Source organism: Aethalodelphis obliquidens, unplaced genomic scaffold (genome assembly GCF_003676395.1).
Source record: "Aethalodelphis obliquidens isolate GAN/ISIS:26980383/991018 unplaced genomic scaffold, ASM367639v1 scaffold8, whole genome shotgun sequence".
In the NCBI taxonomy this organism is placed as follows: Eukaryota; Metazoa; Chordata; class Mammalia; order Artiodactyla; family Delphinidae; genus Aethalodelphis; species Aethalodelphis obliquidens.
Genome location: NW_020837952.1, coordinates 28425172 through 28444374, shown reverse-complemented (window position 1 = coordinate 28444374; position 19203 = coordinate 28425172). Strand labels below are relative to the sequence as shown.

The window sequence follows — 19203 nt, the reverse complement described above, 5'->3', positions numbered from 1 at the left end:
TGTTACTGCAGTAGTGATTTTTTTCCTTATCAATAGAACTCCCATAGCAGAATGCTCAGTAAGTGCTGGTTGAGCTGAATTGAACATGTTTTCTAAAATGGAAATCTACTTATATTCAATGCAAGTTTAATTATACATTTTAAGGCTTTGGCTTCTATTAACAGTTGACTTTAGGCTTCAATCTTTTATACTTGTTTAGTAGACTTCAGTCAAAAGTTAAAGCTGTCTTGCTGAACTATGAAAATTATATATAGGATATATTAAATTTTATGAATGTTTAAGTATATCCATAACCCTATAATCTATTTAAGGAAGAAACAGAATATATACTGTTGCTTTTTAAAATAAGTCAATTTATATTACTCCATTATGTGCTAGGAAACTTTTTGCATAAGCTCCAACATAATTTATGGCTGCATATGAATGTTATCTCAACATGTAAACCATGCTCTTAGAAAGAATGATATAATTAACAAAAATTGATATGCATATCCTTATTGTGCCAATATTAACATTACACTGAATGTTCCATTACACGGAACCATTTCAAAAGCATTTTCACATTAACTAAGTTTTTACAGAAATCAAATTAAATATAAAAACAGGAAAATCTAACCACAGTACTACTACTCTAACAAACCCTTTTCATAGTTTAATTTGAAGGAAAATAAAAATATCATACAAAGAAACAGAAGTTTAGAAAATTGATTTGGTATATAAAAAATAAACTTGTTAAAAAATAAACAATTCTGGGATGCCTACGATGTGCAAGGTAATAACTGAACCTGATAAAGCTAATTTGTTAACAACTCATGATTCATCTACGGGATACAGTGTCTTATCACTTACAAGGCATGTGGGCCACGAATGTTCAGTGTGGATTCCAGAGGGCTCAGCAATTCCCAGTTAGAATTCTTTTGAGATGCCACATGGGATGCGCTTACTCAGGTCTTTGCACTTGTTTTTTCCTCTGTCTGATACCATCTTCTCTCAGATAGTTTCATGGTTCTGTCTCTCACTTCCTTTAGGTCTTTAATCAAATGTCACCATTTCAGTGAAAACTTCTCTGACAACCCTATTTAAAACTGCAACCTCACTCAACTCTCATTCCTCACTGATCCTGTATCAATGTTTTATAGCACTTATCACCATCTGACATAGTAAGTAACATGCAAGAGGACATATTTTTGTTTACTGCTGTATCCTGAGAACCTAGAATGATGCTTGTCATAGCACATACTCAATGAATGAATGGGTAAATGAATGAGCAAGAACTAGGTCTGAATTCTGGTTCTCAGACTGCCTCTCCCTCTGTGGCCATGAGCAATCTATTTATCTGCTCTAAGACTTGATATCTTCATCTATTAAATGGGGGCAAATATCTCCTTTACAGTATTTTAAGGAGTACACATATATATGCACATAGGCATATATTTAAATATGTACATATACATATATACATGTAAGTATTTAATTACACACACACCCGCGCACACACACACACACCATCCTAAAACAGTGCCTAGAATATAGTAGGCAACTCCCAAAGCACAAAGTCCGAATTAAGTAATTGAGTGTCCTAACACAGCACTTGGGACTTTGTTGGAAGAATGTGGGGCAGAAAATACTCAAATATTTAGGCCCAGAATACCATATAGGCTACTAGAGAAGAACTTGAAACAATGATCAATACAAACATTCAGTTTCTAAACACGGGGCCTGCTGGGAGAAAGGAAGTTTGGGCTCTGGAAGTTGGATGCAAGCCCTCCATTGTTAGAATGAAAGCATGACTAGGGACAGGTAAGCTGCAACTTGAGACACAACGTGCAAGTCCAACAGCCAGTACTGGGTTCTACAGTGTAAGTAGGTTGAAAGCAAGAATTTCTCAGTGTTTGGGAGCCCAGTGGTTAGCAGTGGACACCATGTCCTAGAATCAGCTTGAAAGCTCAAGGGAGAAATTTTATTACCAATGATATTTCTTACTAAATTTGAAGTGAAATTCAGTAGATAGATTATAATCCTGACCATGCCTTAAAGACCTAATATAGTTTCAAGTCTGCTTTACTACAGTGTTTTAATTTCCTACATCAGAAGTCTCTATTTTCAGAAAATAACCAAAACCAAGAGATAGATTACTAGAAATTCCACAACTTCAAACTCCATTTAAAATTAGAAGCACTGAAGAATAAATTAAATATTTGTAAACATTTTCTGAAAAATAAATTCAATTTAATAAACCAAATATGATTTTGTTACCAAAATACAAAATAAATTTTAGATTCTAAAACTTTAAAAATTGCTTTACAATTGTAAAGAATAAAAACGAACCTATTTCAGAGCAGTAAGTGCTATGAAATCAATCTCTTTGTTCTTCTCTTGTTCCCACCTCAGAGATCTCGTTTCCTATTTTCGCTGCCATTTTCTGAACACCACGGCAGGCTTCACTGCCCCTCAGTGCCTCAAGGATGGCAGTATCTTAGTAACTAACGCTGCCATTGATCTCTTACTGAGAAGACCAGTATTTCCTTTCTATACACACACTGACTTGGGCCTAGACTTCCAGGCTTTCAAGAATAAAAAAAGACTTTACAGTTTGTTTATTATTGAGGCAGGAAAAATAAAGACTTTTTGTCCCAGATAAACAGTAATTGTAAGTAAAATTAAATTACTAATAAGGGATTTTGAGAGAGTAAAATTAAGTCACACCTGTCTCTTAAAATTGTACTTCTTTCCATTGTACATTTCATTAACTTGAGTTTAATTTCATCTGCTATTCTTATTCTAAACTCCATTACTTACATTCCAACATTAACACAAAATAGATGTGTGTCTATTCTACTCAACTGAATTCAGTTATAATCATGTGCCAAGTAAAAGGAACCTGCAAGAGGAATTTGCATTAAATATACACTTTCTCTAATTCCTACCATACCTCCAGCAGATCTTGCTCCGATCTTGCTCTTTACTTGTTTAATTTTTGTAAATGATGTGTATAATTCATAAAAACCAGATCAATTTTATTCTTTAGGGACCATTATTTAAGGTGACTGCAATAGAGAAAAAACAAATAAAATGCCCACCTAAACCTTACATTCGCCACTCTGATTTTAATGATCAAGAAAGAGGGAAGAATTCATTTTCAGTAATTGTTATTGGTATTGCCTAAAGATACCAGTCTAATACTCTGCAGCTATATCGGAAATGCAGTTCCCCTCACAAGGGAAGTTTCAGAACTTCATAAAGATTAGTTAAAGAAATGTTTGAAAATATATATCATAATAAGGAACAAAAAGCGACGAGAAAAAGAAGAATGAGTACAAGTGCTGGTCTAAAGCAAGATGAAGTCAAAGAGCTTTGTAATACTAATAATGCTTTCAACCAGCGGTTCTTATCCTGAGGTCTAAGAGCTAAAGAAGCTTACGAATCACCGAAAGCTATCTGTAAAGTTTTACATCTATGTGTGAGCATATATGCCTCTTTTTAAGGAAGAGGTATGATAGTGTTCATTTGAATTAGCCTTTTAATGGGATTTGTGACCTAAGAGATTAAGAATCACTATCTTTTACTCTTCCTCAACTTTTACTTTACCCAATGTTAATATTCTAACAGACAATTCAACTAAGTATTTTTTCTCTGGCTTCTAGAGATCATTTTAAATATTTAAAACAACGTAAAATTATTCTTTTATTCATTGGTAGATAGCTATTAATTCTTAATATAAATTTCATAGTTTTAAAATTAATCTAACTTTGAAAAGATAACACTTTTCTCTCCAGTATTTTTAGTACTAAACAGATCCTCTCTTATTGTTGATGGTCTAAGTTACTAGTCTGAGTTTTTTAGATAATGCCCGTCTAACAAAAATAAATAAATAATTTAAAGTACCAAGCAACATAAAAGTGAATATCTAAACAAACAGAAAACACATTTATTCTGATTGGCTAAATATAAGCATAATTTAAGTAGAATGAGGGAAAAAATTGCCATAGATAAGAGGAATCTTCATGAACTTTGTTTTACTAAACTTCTTAATAATTGAATGATATGGGGGAAATCAGAAGTTGGGGGGGTAACCATTAAAAACTAGAATAAAAATTCAAGTTCTAAATGGCCCTACCTAAAAGGAACAATCGGAAAGCACTTTATATATATCAAATAAATAAAATATGATGACAAATTATCCTGAGTTCCCAAAGATCTGTTTGCATTTTTGTCACCCTTACCCATAATTACAGTAGCAACCCAGGAACTGGGCTGACAGTTGCCACTATCTTTTTGTTGTATGAAATTATTTCCACACTTGAAGTCTGCTAAAAAGACCCAGAAAAATATAAAAAGGGAAAATAGAGTTCAGGAAAATACATATGGAAAGTGAAAGGATAAAAGTTAAATACGACAGAGTAAAACAGACGACACTAATTATTTCTCTGTTGTTCTCACTTTCTATTTCCAACATGCTTTCTGGCTTCATGTGTTTCAAATTAAATGTGAGCACAATTTCAATGCACCATAATCACCACCATCACCACCACCAAGAAAAAAATACTTAGAATGGCCAAGAAGCAATTTAATTTATTGAGGTGCAATAAAAATACTTTAAGAGAAACCGCAACAAAATAATCTATCATAGGCAAAAACTTCCTGTGTTGTTCAATTAAAATGACAGTAAATTAATTATGCAGATGCTCACCAAAAGGAACCAATTCTAAACATTTATTCAGCACCCAATCCTGGTAAGGATCATGTAAGTTGCGATAACAAGAAACAGGAGAAGTAGCATATGGGCCTCAAGAAGCTGAAAGAAGAGAGTCAAGAGAGGCCCTGGAGGCTTTGAAAGAGTCTTAGAGCAGCCCTGGGCTTTGGCAAAGTCACAGAGGATGGCTTTGCAGGCACAGAAACCTGGATTTCCTGAGAGCTGAATAGGTTTTCCACAACTGATTCTAAGCAAAGTTATAAGAAACTGACTTTATAAACTTATTACTTTACATTGAGATAACCCATATCACTCATTTGATGAGACACTGTCTCCTAATTTTAGAATTACAACTAGAACAAATAAAGCCAGATATTCTTAAAGAAAATTTTAATCAAGCTGGGTAGCTGTTTGAGTGGCCTGTGTAGTCATGATCTATGTTGGTTTCATAAAGTATTTTGGCTATCCTAACTCAGAATCTCTTCCGTTTTGCCTTTTGGAAGGTTTTTCTATACTTATGAAGACCAATTAACTCCTGAAGACCAAAAGATAATTCACTTGAGAATGTTACAGATTTATATATGTAGTCATTACTTCCTAAGGACACAGCCTAGGTCCCTTGAAGTGGGGAAAACAAAATCTTAATCCTTGAGAGGAGATATAGGAGACTGTTCGTTTTATCAGTATTTAGAAGCTATCACTACTGGCTTTTTTCTGCAGATGGTTAATCTCACCCATATATGTGATAAACTTTCAGAAATTTTAGCCTGAAATGATGCCTGCCTTGATTTTATCTCCAGATTCTCATGGTATCTTTCTGTAATTTTCAATGTACTGAATGAAGTACTGCATTTTCACACAGGAAAAGAATAGCAAATTAAGTTAAAAAACCTATGAGTTGGATCAAGTCATACAAAAACAATGATGACAAACATAATATGGACAGAAACCACACCATAGCTATCTAGTTCAGTACCATATTTCCATGGGTACCTTCAATAACATTCTTTATAGATCTATGCTTCACTTCGATCTTCAAGAATAATTTACTCATCTATATGGCAGAAACTGTTCAATGTGCTAAGAACACAAAACTGAAAAAGGCAAACACTGTACTTTTGTTTTTAGAGAGTTTATAATCTAGCTGCAGATAGGGACAAGCCAGTGGACGATGACAACAGGATGACCTGTGTTGATATGGGAGAGTATATGGGGTGTTATAAGAGCACATACATTTCCAGAAGTTCCTGACAATTTATTTTTTCCAAGGAAAGAAAGACCTAATTACACCATCACCACCAACATCATCATTCCCACAGCCCTCATCATTTATTAGCCACAACTTATTGAATCCATGCTATATTCCCAGTTCTATGTTAGGAGCCACATTACATCATTTTTCAGCTTTACTACAACTTTGTAAGATTGGTAATACACTTGTGAAAAAGGAAAAAAATAACAACAATAACAATCAGCTGTGACAGAGAGATAGCAGCTTATAGCTGGGGTGGAGCTGGCGCTGGCACACAGACCACACTCTTCCCTATTAAACATGAAAGCGTTTACAGTAGTACACCAATATCAGACCAAGTCTGTGACCATGCGAAGTCCACAACCATGACTGAGCACAGACAAAAACAGGAACATCGTGCAAACACAATGGCCTTCATGAAAGGAGCCCCACAGAGGCTCACATGGTGAGAAACTGAGGCCCTGTGCCAACAGGCAGCACCAACTACCCCCCTATGTGAGTGAGACATTGTGGGGGCAAGTTCCCCAACCTCAACCAACTTCAGCAACTGCAGCCCCACCAGCAAGTGGACTGTGAAACCGTGAGACCCTAAGCCAGGTCCATCCGTTAATGTGTTCCCGAATTCCTACCCCACAGAAACTGTGTGAGAGCGTGTCATCAGCAACAGGTCGTGTGTAACGATATAATTGTCAATGAGTGTGTACGCTTCCAATGAAAACAATTATAAGGGAGGTCGTATAATTAATATTAATACTGTGTTTCCCTTTAATTCTTAGGCTGTTTTCTTCTATTTCTTTGAACATATTTATGATAGCCACTTAAATCCAACATCTGAGCCCAATCAGGATCGGCTCCTATTAACTCATTTTCTCCCGCCTTGGGTCACACTTTCTTTTAATTCTCTGAACACAGCTACTTAAATCCAGCATCAGGGCTCACTTGGAATCAGTTTCCTGAGTATGAGTCATACTTTCCTGTTTCTTTGCACATCTAGTAGTTTTTGGTTGAAAAGCAGAATTGTGGATAATTTATTGTAGTGGATCTATTTTGTTTTTCTAAGGATTTTGTTGTTGTTATTCTACTAAGAAGTGAACTTGCTTGGACTCAGACTGAAATCTATCTCCCCCTCAGTGAGCAGCAGCTGGTGTCTCTGCTCAGTTGCTGATTAGCCTGCCCCCTGAGGGTATCCCTGAGCCTGCCTAGTTCAGCAGGCAGATGAAGATTTGGGTGGATTTGATAGTCAGATTGGGGGGCTCATCCTCTCTGTGGTTACATTTGTTTCCAACGCTCCCCAGCCTAAATTTCCAGTTACTCTGCCAGCCCTGAATTCTGCCCATTGATACAGAAATTCAATCAGGCTTTTGATTTTTGCCATCCAAGCTGTATACACAGCTTGGGGAATATACTCTGTCAAAGGTGCAGCAAGTCTGCACATCTTGCCAGGAGCTCTGTCTTTCAAGGGTTCACGATCCCCCTAGTTTCATCAGTGTTTTTGCTGGATTCTCTTAGTCTCCCGTGCCCGCATGTGCACATGTGTGTGTGTGTTTGGGAGGGGGTGTGTGTCTATACTTCATCCAGGGTTTTAGCCAGAGTTTATACTCACATCTTAGATCTCAGCCCTTCTGTGGCCCTCCTTCCAGAATGTGCTTCTTAAATTTCCATCTGCTCTCATCTCTGAACTCTGTTGTGGCCATCTTGAGCTGGGAAGAATGTCGTTCCAGACTGCCAGATCTGGGGGGTTTGGAGCACCCCCAGCAAGAAAGTCATGAGTTCACAGTTCTTCCCAATCAGTAGCAGTTTTCCAACAGCAAACTCTGCTCGTATTTCTGTCCCCCTTTGGTCACCTTCCAGAACCTTCCAATAGTTTTTAATAATCCGGTCAGTGTTTGTCATTGTTACCTGCTGGAGGAACTGCCTGACCTCTTCAAGCAGCCATTACCTGAAGCCCACCCTGGACTATTTTAATAGCCTTATCCTGTCCTCCTGCTTCCACCCTCACCTCCTCCACCCTCACCTTCTCCACAAAGAAGCCGGAGTCATCCCTCTGAGACATAAATCACACAGCATACCCCCTCATGAAGTCCTTGAAGAGCATTCCATTCCACTCAGAGTAAAAGCCAAGCCCTCAGTATGGTTTGCAAGTCCCACATGAAGTTGCCTCAGGCCGCTACTCAAACCTCATCTCTGATCAGTCTCACCTGGATGGCTCTGCTGTGCTCCCAGCACACACAGCATGTGCCCACCTGGTGCCTGCTATTCACCTGGCCCGACACACTCTTCCCTCAGATAGACCATTTTTCACTTTCCCTTCCTGGAAAACGAGTGGGGTGTGTGTGCGCGTGTACATACAGTTTTCTGGGTATCAACCTTCACTAAAACATAGGCTCCGCATGCGCAGGGATTTTATTGTGTTCAGTATCATAACAGTAGGGTCTAGAACAGGGCCTGGTAGGTAGAAGGCACTCAGTAAACATGAGTCAAGTGAATGCGTGGGTTAAGTGCTGCTCTTTGTTAGGCATTCCGCTTAACCCTTGCCATGTATTTACTCACATAACTTTCAGACTGCCCCATCAAGTAGGTACTATAATTATTTATCCCAATTTTATGGATGAGGAACTGAGGCACAAAGAGTTGCAGCCCAAGCTAACCAAACGAGTATGTGGTGAGGCCAGGACTTGAACCAGGCAGTCAGTCTGCAAAGCCCATAGCATTAGTCTGCAGAGTTTGGGGACAAAAGGCTAATCACTAGACTAGAAAACACGCAGTATGATGCAGCCAACGGCATGGACGATGAGGAAGACTTCACCAGTTCACCAGCCCTGGGGAACAGTAGCCCATGGAACAGTAAACCTCCCACCACTCAAGAGACCAAATCAGAAAACCCCCCACCCCAAGCTTCCCAGTAAGACTGACCAGCTCCGGAATCCACTGTCAATAGCCCCTGTGAGTTACAATCACTATTTCAGATCCTTACTCACAGCAGAGAAAGGAAGAGACATTAAAACTTTTCCATGCAAATAACTATTTCTAAACCACAGGAATCTGAGTTTCTTTCTTTCTTTTTTTAATTGAGAGGATCATTCCAAATAAACTTCCATGACCCCTCCCTGGAGGCCTTCACAGGTAACCCAGATACTGGCAGTGATCGTAATTAAAATAAGAACAAAAGCTAGGCTTCTCCTGGCTCGGTTTTAACCACATTTGTTAATTTCATTCCCCCCGCCCCACCCAACCATCCAACAAACGCCATATTGTTAATAAACCCTCAGTGCTCAGGATCTCATTCTATGCCGAACCCAACTACAGATAGACTTTTTAATATTGTAAAATATTTTCTGCTTTTTGACTTGTATCTGAGAGTTACTTGTTTCAGTAAAAAAAGAAAAGGAAAAAAATCCACTTTTGGAAAGTAATTTAAATGTACCTTTATCTTCTTTTCCCCCTTCACCTTTTGTTTCATAGGGTAACAGCTAAGAGCGCCCAGCAGGGTAATTTATGGCCGAGCTAATGTCAATTGGTCCTCCATCCTGAGTTGGTTCAATCGAGCCCGAGTGCTGAAACAAGAAATGTCTTTTTGTCATCAAAGGCACCAAGGCAGATTTTTATGTCAAGAAAGGCACTTGGCCCATTGAGAAGGTAGGCGTTTGTAAAATTTCTGTTGATCCAAATATTTTCAAGCCATGTAATCCATTAATTTTGTGGGCAGTTTAATAAATCTGAAACTCTTTTGTGTTTTTCTTGTTGTATCTCAGTTGACTGTTGTTTCTTTTCATAGTATAGTTCCTGTATAATATTTTGTAAAGCCCTAATCTGGTTCTTTTATGGGGACTTTTCTTTGGGAGCAATTCCAGTGTATTTATGTGAAACTTTATAAAAAAACTAATTTTCCCATTTGCATATTAATGCGTTTCTCTATACGTGTAAAGACAGTGGCTCCGTGTATTATAAAACAGCTGGATTTTATGTATGCTTTACTGTTAAGTGTGCCAATAATAAACTGTGTTAACGACCAAAAAAAAAAAGTGCCTAACTTTCCAACAATAAACAGTGACTTTAAAGAAACCAGTATTTACCAAGTTCTATCATAGGAAGGCCCCCCAGTGGTGCTTTGCCTTCAGAGAATGCTCAAGTGAATAAAGTTCACCAGCAAGGGCAAGGTTGGGACCGCCTGGAAACAAAGTAGAAGAAATCCCAGGATCCTGCTGGTGTCTTCTCATCATACTACTTCCAAAATGTACTTGCCTTAGTAGAATCTAAGTTTCAGTAGTAGATATTTTATAAACAGTTTTCAAAAGAGATAGTAAATATTCTCGGTCTTCAGTACTACCATCCTAGCCCACCATCATCTCATCTCTTCCTTGTATTACTGAAATGGCCTTCTAACTGGCCTCTCAGATTTGCCCCACTAGTCTGTTCTTCAAATAACTATCACAGTTATCTTTTCAAATGTAAAGTATATTAAGGCACTATATTGACTAAATTGCCCAAAGCTTTCTCATCCTACTTCAAACCCATCATCCTTCCGAGGCCCAGAGAGCCCCGCGCGATCCGGCTCTGCCTACTTCCCTGGCCGCACCTGCCACTGCCCGTCACCTGGCTTTAGCCACTCAGGCATCTGAACCTCAACCCACCCCGCTCTTTCCTGCCCTGGGCCTCCGCGATTCCGTGGGCCTGAAATCCCTTCCTGCGGCTCACTGCAGCCGGCGCCTTCTCATGCTCATGACCAACCAGGTGAAAGCAGCCTCCTCACACAGTCGCTATCACAGTTGACTGGTTTTATTTTCTTCTCGGCTATAATCACCATTTGAAATGATCTTGATTGTTAGGTGTTGATTTATCTTCTGCTGTGCTCCACATGCAATCTATAAGCACTGTTCCCCTCCAGTTAAGAAAATGATTGTTTAATTACTAAATGAAGAAAGGTCCTAGCAATGTTTCTTGCTCTCTTTAAACTGTGGAAATACACAAGCACCCATGGAAGACAGGGGATTCGGGAGGAGTGTCCAGCCCCACGCCTCCAGGAAGCGGAGAAGGGGCTCCGCTCGCTACCAGGCAGCGCATCCCTGCCCCGCCAGTGCCAGTCCCGCCGCGTACCTGTTTCCGCTCGACTTCCGCTACGGTACACCACCCTTCACTGGGCGGGATGTCTCTCCGCCTTCCTGAACGCCCCGCCCACCCTCCATTCACCTGATCCACTCTCGGCTTCCACCTGGAGGCGCGCCTCCGAGGGCTGGGCCTCCGCCTCCGCCGCCGATCTCAGCACCGCCAGCACTGTCTCCGGGGGCAAGTCGACCACTTGCTCCCACACGGACTCTGTGTAGAAGTCCACCGTATGTGCACTGGAAATGGACAGGGCTTCCCTCAGGAACCGCAGCAGCCCCTGCAACTTGGCATGCAACGTGGACAGGTCCTGGGTCACCGGGAGCGGCCCAGAAGCCGCCATGACGCCCACCCTCCCGGGCTGTAGGTGGCGCAAACGTGGCCGCAAGGCAAGGGCTCAGTGGAAAGTATAGGCCGGATAAGTAGAATTCCGATCTGGACTGTGGGTGGGCGGCTGATTGCTTCTGCCTGATGACGTATTTTTTACCGCGCCAGTTGTGGTTTTCTGGCGCCGCGGTTGGTGTGCCGTGGCGCCGGTAAGGCATGCAGCAAGGGGGCAGACAGGGAGCTTTGGGTCGCGTGGCGAAGGCGTTTCACTGGTCGGATTCAGAAATAAGAATATGAAACGGAGGACGTGGCGACCTAATTATCCGCAGGCCTTCGCGGGGAGCGTTCGCGAGGGTATGTATGTAAGAAGGCAGCCTTTTACAAGTCCTCGGGCCTGCGAAATTTTAGGATACGCGATCCGCCCAAGCTGGGAAGGATTTAGGAACCAGACCGAGCCGTACTTGGGGCAGAGAAATCTATTCTTAAATCTGCTGAAGCCGTGGGCGTCTCAGAGTTCTGGACGGGAAGGCGAGGCAGTGTTGCTCTAAATCTTTCAACATTTTCCTCGACTTAATCCCATTTTTTAATGAGAACTCTTTTCGTCTACATTTTCTCCGTGAAACCGTAAGCAGAGAGAATCTATGAGTCCATTTGTGCATGTATTACGGTAAAGGATAGAAGGCGAGGCCGGAAATGTACTGCCCCACACTCTTGCTGATTACAAATACCCCAGAGCCCTCCAGTCTTCTCTTACTGTGTTTGCTTCGTTTTAGTTTTTGTTTTTCATTTTGTCTTGCTGTTTGTAAGTACTTAAAAAACCCATTTGGAATGTATAAATCTTAAAGAGGTTTTCTGATAATTGCTGTTGAGAAAGTCATACACCGTCTTTCCTCGTTTGCGTTGAATTACTTTAGAAAATCAGTCGTATTTTCTCTAACGTAAGGTAATAGATGCGAGGGTTTTTTCCCGGAGGTATTTAGTGAAGACCTAGGTTAAGTGTTTTAGATGAATTAAGAAATCTGTTTGTGAGTACAATAAGTTGGAGTTGTGCAACACTCTACTCTTTTTTCCTTCTTTGAGATTCTTTAGTTCTGCACAATTACCGTTAGCCTGGTCTTTTTGCAAAGGACCAGTATACTGTTCATTCCATTAGCTTAAACTTGTTTTCTTGAAATAACGTTTTACAGCAAAACATAATGTAATTCTAGCACCTAAACGTGATGATATAAAAAGTTTTTAATTTTAATTTAGCAACTACATTTTTCATGCAAATTATTTTCTCAGAAAGTAATTCATGACTGATATATTCTTCAACAGGACAAGGCTTTGCATTTCGAAGAAAACTAAAAATTCAGCAAAATTACAAGAAATTGATATGGAAGGAAAAGAAGGCTAAAACCTCACGGGAATCCCAGTTCACGGATCGGTACCCTGATCATCTGAAACATCTCTATTTAGCTGAAGAGGAAAGACTCAGGAAGCAGCTTAGAAAATCTGACCAGTCTTTGTTAGAACAAGTTGACCAGCCTCTGTCAGAAGAACAAGTTGATCAGCCTTTGCCAGAAGAGCAGTGTAGCACTGACCAGGCTTTGTCTGAAGAACATTGTAGCATTGAGCAGCCTCATCCAGAAGAACAATGTAGCATAAGAATAAAGTATGTATTACCATCTTTTGAAATTCTTCATTGTAGATGTAAGTAGGGTTTTAGGAAAGAGATTATAGAACAATTTCTGTATTAATTGGTATTTTTCTTAAGGCATATTAGAAGCCACAGGTAATTATGTGAAAATATTTTCATGGAGGCTTTCATGTTAGCTTAAATGACTATAAATTGTCAGGTAGGCTTAATAGAAGAAGTAATGGAATGGGAATTAAGAGACCTGGGTTTTAGGTTTCAGCCTCTCAAGTACATTTAACTTACTTGGACCATGATTAACTCCTGTTATTAATGTATGTTTTTAAAAATAATTTAATTTTTGAGAGGTATTATAGTGTAGTGCTTAACATCGTGGACTTTGGAGCTGGCTTTAATATGTTGGTGCCCAATGTCCTCTAAAATGCAAATAATAATAGTAAGTATGTAATTTATAGCTGCCATGTTGTACAACCCCAGAATGGATTATTTACACGCTATGGTATCTTAGACCTATCTCAGATGTTGTGAAGATTAAATGAATTCATTTATATAGGTGTTTAAAAAGGCATGTGATACATGGGAAGTGCTACATGAGTTTTAACTGCTACTACTACTGTTATTATTAACCTGGATTTTTTTTTTTCCAAGAGGACATAGACTTGGTTGCAATTAAAAAAATAAATGAAACGGAATAGAGACAAGTTGGTCAAAGAACTTTGGGATTAAAGTTCATGTACACCCCCAAGGTCCTTCATAACGTCCTTCAAATTAATGCCTTTTTCAGTCTGTCATTTCTACCATTCATATGCTGGTTTCCTGTTTTTAAACATTTTCAGATCTTTCAGAGCTTTCTGTATTTTCCCTGGGTGAAATATTTTTCCAAGACTTTCCATTTACTATTTTCTATATCTTGAAAGCTGTAACAAAATTTCTAATATGTTATTTGGACATTTTACTAATAAAATTAATGTCTTCTTTCTTTCAAATTCTCTTCACCTCCACCCCTTAAGTTGCATTAGTGAGATTTGACTATACAAATACTGTCTGACATAATTGTGTCATAATTTTGGTTATATTATTTTTAATACTTGTGATTTGTTTTCATTTATCTTGCAAAGTTCCATTACTATTCCAAAGAAAAATAAAAAGAAAACATCAAATCAAAAAGCACAGGAAGAGTATGAGCAGATACAAGCTAAGCGTGCTGCTAAGAGACAAGTAAGATCTACTTTTAAAATATTTAGATTCATGTTCCTTTATCCTAAGGGTAAATGTAAGCTTTTCTTCTTAATATGGGGCACATAGTATGCCCTCTGTAAGTATTTGCTGAGTAAATGAATAATCTGAGAAGAGCTGGAGAATTTCAACATTCAGATTCCTTGACTGTTTATATTACCCTTGAGAGGTGATAGTAGTAGTCAAGAATAGGATTTTAAGGTACTGCTCATAGGTTAATAATATGAGCATCTGGGACAGTGTTTCTCAAGAGTAAGGTCCAGATAGTTGCATTTTTTTTAACAAGTGCCTAAAGAGGTTATGCGTAATAAAATTTGAGAACTACTAATTTTTTTAAAATGTAGATGATTTTCATAAATTTACATTAAAGAGTTGGTTTTGCTTATTAAAAACCTTACTAGATTAACTTAGCAAAAAGTTACCACACTTTGTTATCATTCAGAAACCTAAAATTATAACAGCCTTTTTCAAATGAGCAGAACAAAAGTATCCACAGCTTCAACAAAATTATTTTATTTGTGGTTTCTTGTTTCTTATATTGAAGCTATGTTAATCTATCACTTTAAAAAGGAGAGCACATCGATCAAAAATACCCCAAAGATGGTGCTGACATATAATTTCTTTTATGTCTTAGCTTTACAAATCGTGTAATTAAGAAATCTGGAAGTTTAACATCTAAAATTCGTATGATTATTCTTAAACTGATGGCAGACTAGGGTAAAGCAGAAACATTTCTCCATGGAAAAACTGGACCTTTGTTTCACAGTTTGTTAAGATTATGCATTTTTTTAACCAACCTTCTGATACCTGCCACCTTTGGAAATAGTATACCAGATGGAATATGGACCATTATACTGAAAAACATTTACTGTTTCAAAAAAAACTTCCTTTATGTATATATAAATGTTACATCTTTGTAACCGTGAAAATTGAGCATCAGCCCTTTATTTGTAAGGTGAAGATAAATCCTAGCATAAAAAGTTTTAAAAGGATGGAATATGCTGTGACGTATATGAAAGCACTTTGTTAATTATGTCACCATACAAATGTAAGGCTGTGTCATTTGGGGGCTATATGCGTTACAGGGGAAACTGAAAAACAGTTCACATATTGCATTATTTAAGAATTTTTAACTTTTATATTTAAGAATATTGTATTTTTAACTTTTATATTTAAGAATATTTAAGAATATTGTAAGTAGTGATTTTCAGGTTTATATAACTTCAAATTATTTTTCTTTAAACTCCAATGAATTTGAGTCTTTATCTTAGCAAGTCAAATGAGCATGATTAATTCTTAAATAATCAAAACCATAATACCTAGCACAATATTTTACATATATATAGCTTGTAGTCAATAAATGCTTCTTGAATTAAATCTGGATCAGATGGCAAATTTAAAAGAATACCAGATATTCTGGAAATGATTTGTGTTACATGGACTTGATAACCTCTAACGTCACTTCTGACTCTTCAGTGGATCTAATTAAATGTGAAACCATTAAATAAATGTGCCTTCTTTGTGCTTTAATTTTATTTGTATACAAATAATTAAAATTGTTTACTAACTTTACATTATTCTATGGCATAGCATGTATCATAGCGGCAAAGAGGGTAGACTGCTGCACTTACAAGTAACACCTCACATTTTGCAAAATATAAGACAAACCTGAAGTGTTTGCATGGTGATAGCTATTTCAACAAAATTATTGAACAATATCTATTGTTTGTTACTAATGAAAATTATATATGTTAATAATTTCAGGAATTTGAGAGGAGAAAACAAGAGAGAGAAGAAGCTCAAAGGCTCTACAAAAAGAAGAAAATGGAAGTGTTCAAAATATTGAGCAAAAAGACTAAAAAGGGGCAACCAAACTTGAATTTACAAATGGAGTATCTTCTAAAAAAAATACAAGAAAAAAATTAGGTCAGACATGTTGCCTGATTAATCAAGGGTTAAAATGTATGCTGGCTAATGAGTTCTCTGGTATATGTACTGTCCCTCCTAACAGTTCACTAAATTTGTCAACACAGACTGGATTGCTAAGCTATACTAAATATAAAATGTCCAAATATTTTTTGTTTTTCTGAAAGAAAATTTTCTATATATGCTCTGCATTATATATGATTTGTTTCTTAATTATTTGCTGCTGAATGAAGGTTGGCCTTCAAAACTGAAAGAGGGAACTTCCCTGGCAGTCCAGTGGTTAAGACTCCATGCTTCCACTGCAGGCGCCACAGGTTCCATCCATGGTCGGGGGACTAAGATCCCGAATGCTGCTTGGTATGGCCAAAAAAAAAAGGAACTGAAAGAACCTGCTATTTGAGCAACAGGTTCAAGCATGTAATAACTTTTATACCATATGAAATTCAGATGAAATAAAGTGTTTTGAAAATAAGGGAGCAGAGCTTTCAACGAATCATTTCAATCAAATGTTTAAATTTAGCAATCAACTATTACAGTTTTGAAATTCCATAGTAATGGAATGGTGAAGGAGGCAGAGACTCCCCTTCGACTTTTTAATTTATTTTAAATTAAGTACATTTTATAGGGGGATGGTCTTTCCAGAAACCTGTAAGCAGGTTTCTACCTTTGGCCCCCACCATATTATAGTGAGGTCTTTATAAAGCAGAGTTTGATATTTATAATCTTTTCCTTAAGTGGATGTACATAGCTTGCTAGTGTAATATTTTTTGAATGATGATGGTAACCCAGCAGTGTCACAGCAGGAATTAAGCTTTCCAGATCCCGCGGGACCCTATCATGTAAGAACATTGTTACTGGACCTTACCAGTGTTGTCTCTGTTGGTAGGTTTGTGAGCCAAGGGAAAGAACTGGAATACTGCTTCTCCTGCCTCCTTGCAATCACTGTAAAATGAGAAAGGCTTGGTTATCATCATTAAAACAAAAGAACTGCAATAATATTTGTAAAACATTGCATAGTAACGTGCAATCCTTTATAAGTGGTAACAGATGCAGCCCAATATTGCATTAGGGTTTTGGTAAGTCCTCCCACTGTACTGAGCATTCTGCATTTAAAAAGTACAAGGAGGGAGACTCAAGAGGGAGAGGATATGGGGATATATATGTATATATAGCTGATTCACTTTGTTATAAAGCAGGAACTAACAGCATTGTAAAGCAGTTCTACTCCAATAAAGATGTTAAAATAAATAAGTAAATAAATAAATCATGCCAGTCATAAAATGCAGTGTAAAAGAGCAAATTCTGAATATAAAGAGATTTTGATAATACTAGATAGGAAAGATCAGGACCACAAATGACACCCTGTGATTGGGACTGCACCACAGCAAATCTATACAAGATACTATCAGTGTTTGAAATGCCAGAGAGAAGATACAGTGTGCCATGCTAAATACATGGTGATAAATCTAACTTCTTGCTGAAAAATTTCTTCCAGTTTATTTGAAGTGTGCAGGGCATGGACCCCTGACAATTGGCATAAACTGGTTGGCATTATGATGAGGCTGAAGCCATCCCCAGTTCTCCTTCCTACAGACCCATGAGTTTCTACTATAGAGTTTGTACTATGAATTGTCTTTGACAATAACAAATCTTGGGTTCTGGGAACATAGTTTTGTCCAGGATAACTGCTGTGTAAATCTGGTGAGTGTGAGGCAAGTGTTATAATTACTTTGGATGTTCTATTCTTTGGACCTTTTAAAAATTGAGACACACCATAGACTTGATGTTGAATTAATGTTAACTTTTGAGGAGCTGAATGAGCTACATCCATTTCCAAGTAAAACACACAGGCTGCAGCTGCTGTAGGAATCCATCTAGGCATTAACATTTCTGGCTGTGAGTGAACAAAATAAGAAACTGGAAGGGACTTGTTGGACTTTTACCTTATAAGGGCAAGAGAATTGGATTTGGGGTTTTGAGTTTTTTGCCTTTGGACATTAACTTGAAAGGTAATTTAATATATAGACTTTATTTTCTCCCTAGGAGTTTGAAAGGGAAATATTTATAGTAAAATGTGGGACATCTGCATTTTACTGGCAGTTTAACACTGGGCTCTCTTTAAGTATTTGGATAATTGCCATTGAGAACACTTGATCGAGTCACCCACGGAGCTGAGAGCCTTACATCAGAGATGCACACTTCATGGGCCTCGTGACCCTGGGTTTCATACATAGATATATTGAGGTATAATCAATTGAACATATTTAAAATGTATAATTTGGTGAGTTTGGGCACATGTAATCACTCATGAAACCAACACCACAATCACAAATCCATCACCAGTATCTCCAAAAGTTTCTTCATGGCCCTTTGTCATCAATCCTATCAGGGGCTCCCCAGATGGGTCCCTAGCAGCCACTGATCTGCCTTCTGTTACTATAGATAATCTGCATTTTCAGAAATGTTATAAAATTGGAATTATCTACTGGGTACTCTTTTCTGTCTGGCTTCTTTCAGTCAGACAAATTTGAGATTCATCCGTGTTGCTGCATTTATCAATAGTTCCTTTTTATTGCTAAGTACTCTATGGTATGGATGCATCAGCATTTGTTTATCCATTTGCCTGTTGATTGACATTTGGGTTGTTTCTAGTTTGGGGCTCCCACAAATAAAGCTACTGTGAACATTGTGTATAGGTCTTTGTGTGGACATATGCTTTCGTTTCTCTTGGGTAAATGCCTAGGAGGGAAATGGTTCAGTCACATGGTAGGTATAAAACATTCTAGGAAATGTGACATCTCTAAAGAGATTAAGGCACTGGAAAAGTGGCTGCCTGCTGAAACTGAGAAAGGGGCTTGTGAAGTCAAATTAGGGACTCAACAGTGACACTCAAGATACAGCACTGTCTGCGTTATATCTATTTGTATGCAGGCCTTTCAATGAGGATGCTTCGTTTTCTGTTTTAAATCTCACCACTTATCTCAACCTGTTCCTTGGAGTACTAATAAAATAACTGGGGAGGTTGCGTCCAAA

At 38.1% G+C, this 19203-nt stretch overlaps 2 protein-coding genes across 5 annotated transcripts in view; one reads left to right on the top strand and one right to left on the bottom strand.

Annotated features, from left to right (window-relative positions):
* The window catches only part of METTL25 (methyltransferase like 25), a 124507-nt gene extending 113069 nt beyond the window's left edge, over positions 1-11438 (bottom strand). For 3 of the 4 annotated variants that reach the window (XR_003432922.1, XM_027107116.1, XM_027107117.1), the window contains exon 1: positions 11133-11434. Coding sequence is in view for 3 of the 4 variants with exons in the window: in XM_027107116.1 (XP_026962917.1) it covers positions 11133-11388 (256 nt within the window). In the remaining variant the exon portion in view is untranslated. Of the gene's footprint in view, positions 1-11132 lie in introns of all 4 variants that reach the window. The other variant, XM_027107115.1, reaches the window with a different exon arrangement.
* Positions 11439-11477: 39 nt separating this feature from the next.
* Positions 11478-18861, top strand: CCDC59 (coiled-coil domain containing 59). The gene is made up of 4 exons (XM_027107118.1): positions 11478-11726; positions 12690-13026; positions 14127-14226; positions 16009-18861. Exons 1-4 carry the CDS (start codon positions 11666-11668, stop codon positions 16168-16170), a joined length of 660 nt encoding a protein of 219 aa, XP_026962919.1. The 5' UTR covers positions 11478-11665; the 3' UTR covers positions 16171-18861.
* Positions 18862-19203: the final 342 nt, after the last annotated feature.

Excerpts from the sequence above, each read along its gene's own strand:
- CCDC59 (XM_027107118.1), top strand. The coding sequence starts at position 11,666 with ATGAAACGGAGGACGTGGCGACCTAATTATCCGCAGGCCTTCGCGGGG. Across the intron at positions 13,027-14,126 it reads CAATGTAGCATAAGAATAAA|TTCCATTACTATTCCAAAGA; the intron begins GTATGTATTACC and ends TATCTTGCAAAG. Across the intron at positions 14,227-16,008 it reads AGCGTGCTGCTAAGAGACAA|GAATTTGAGAGGAGAAAACA; the intron begins GTAAGATCTACT and ends TAATAATTTCAG.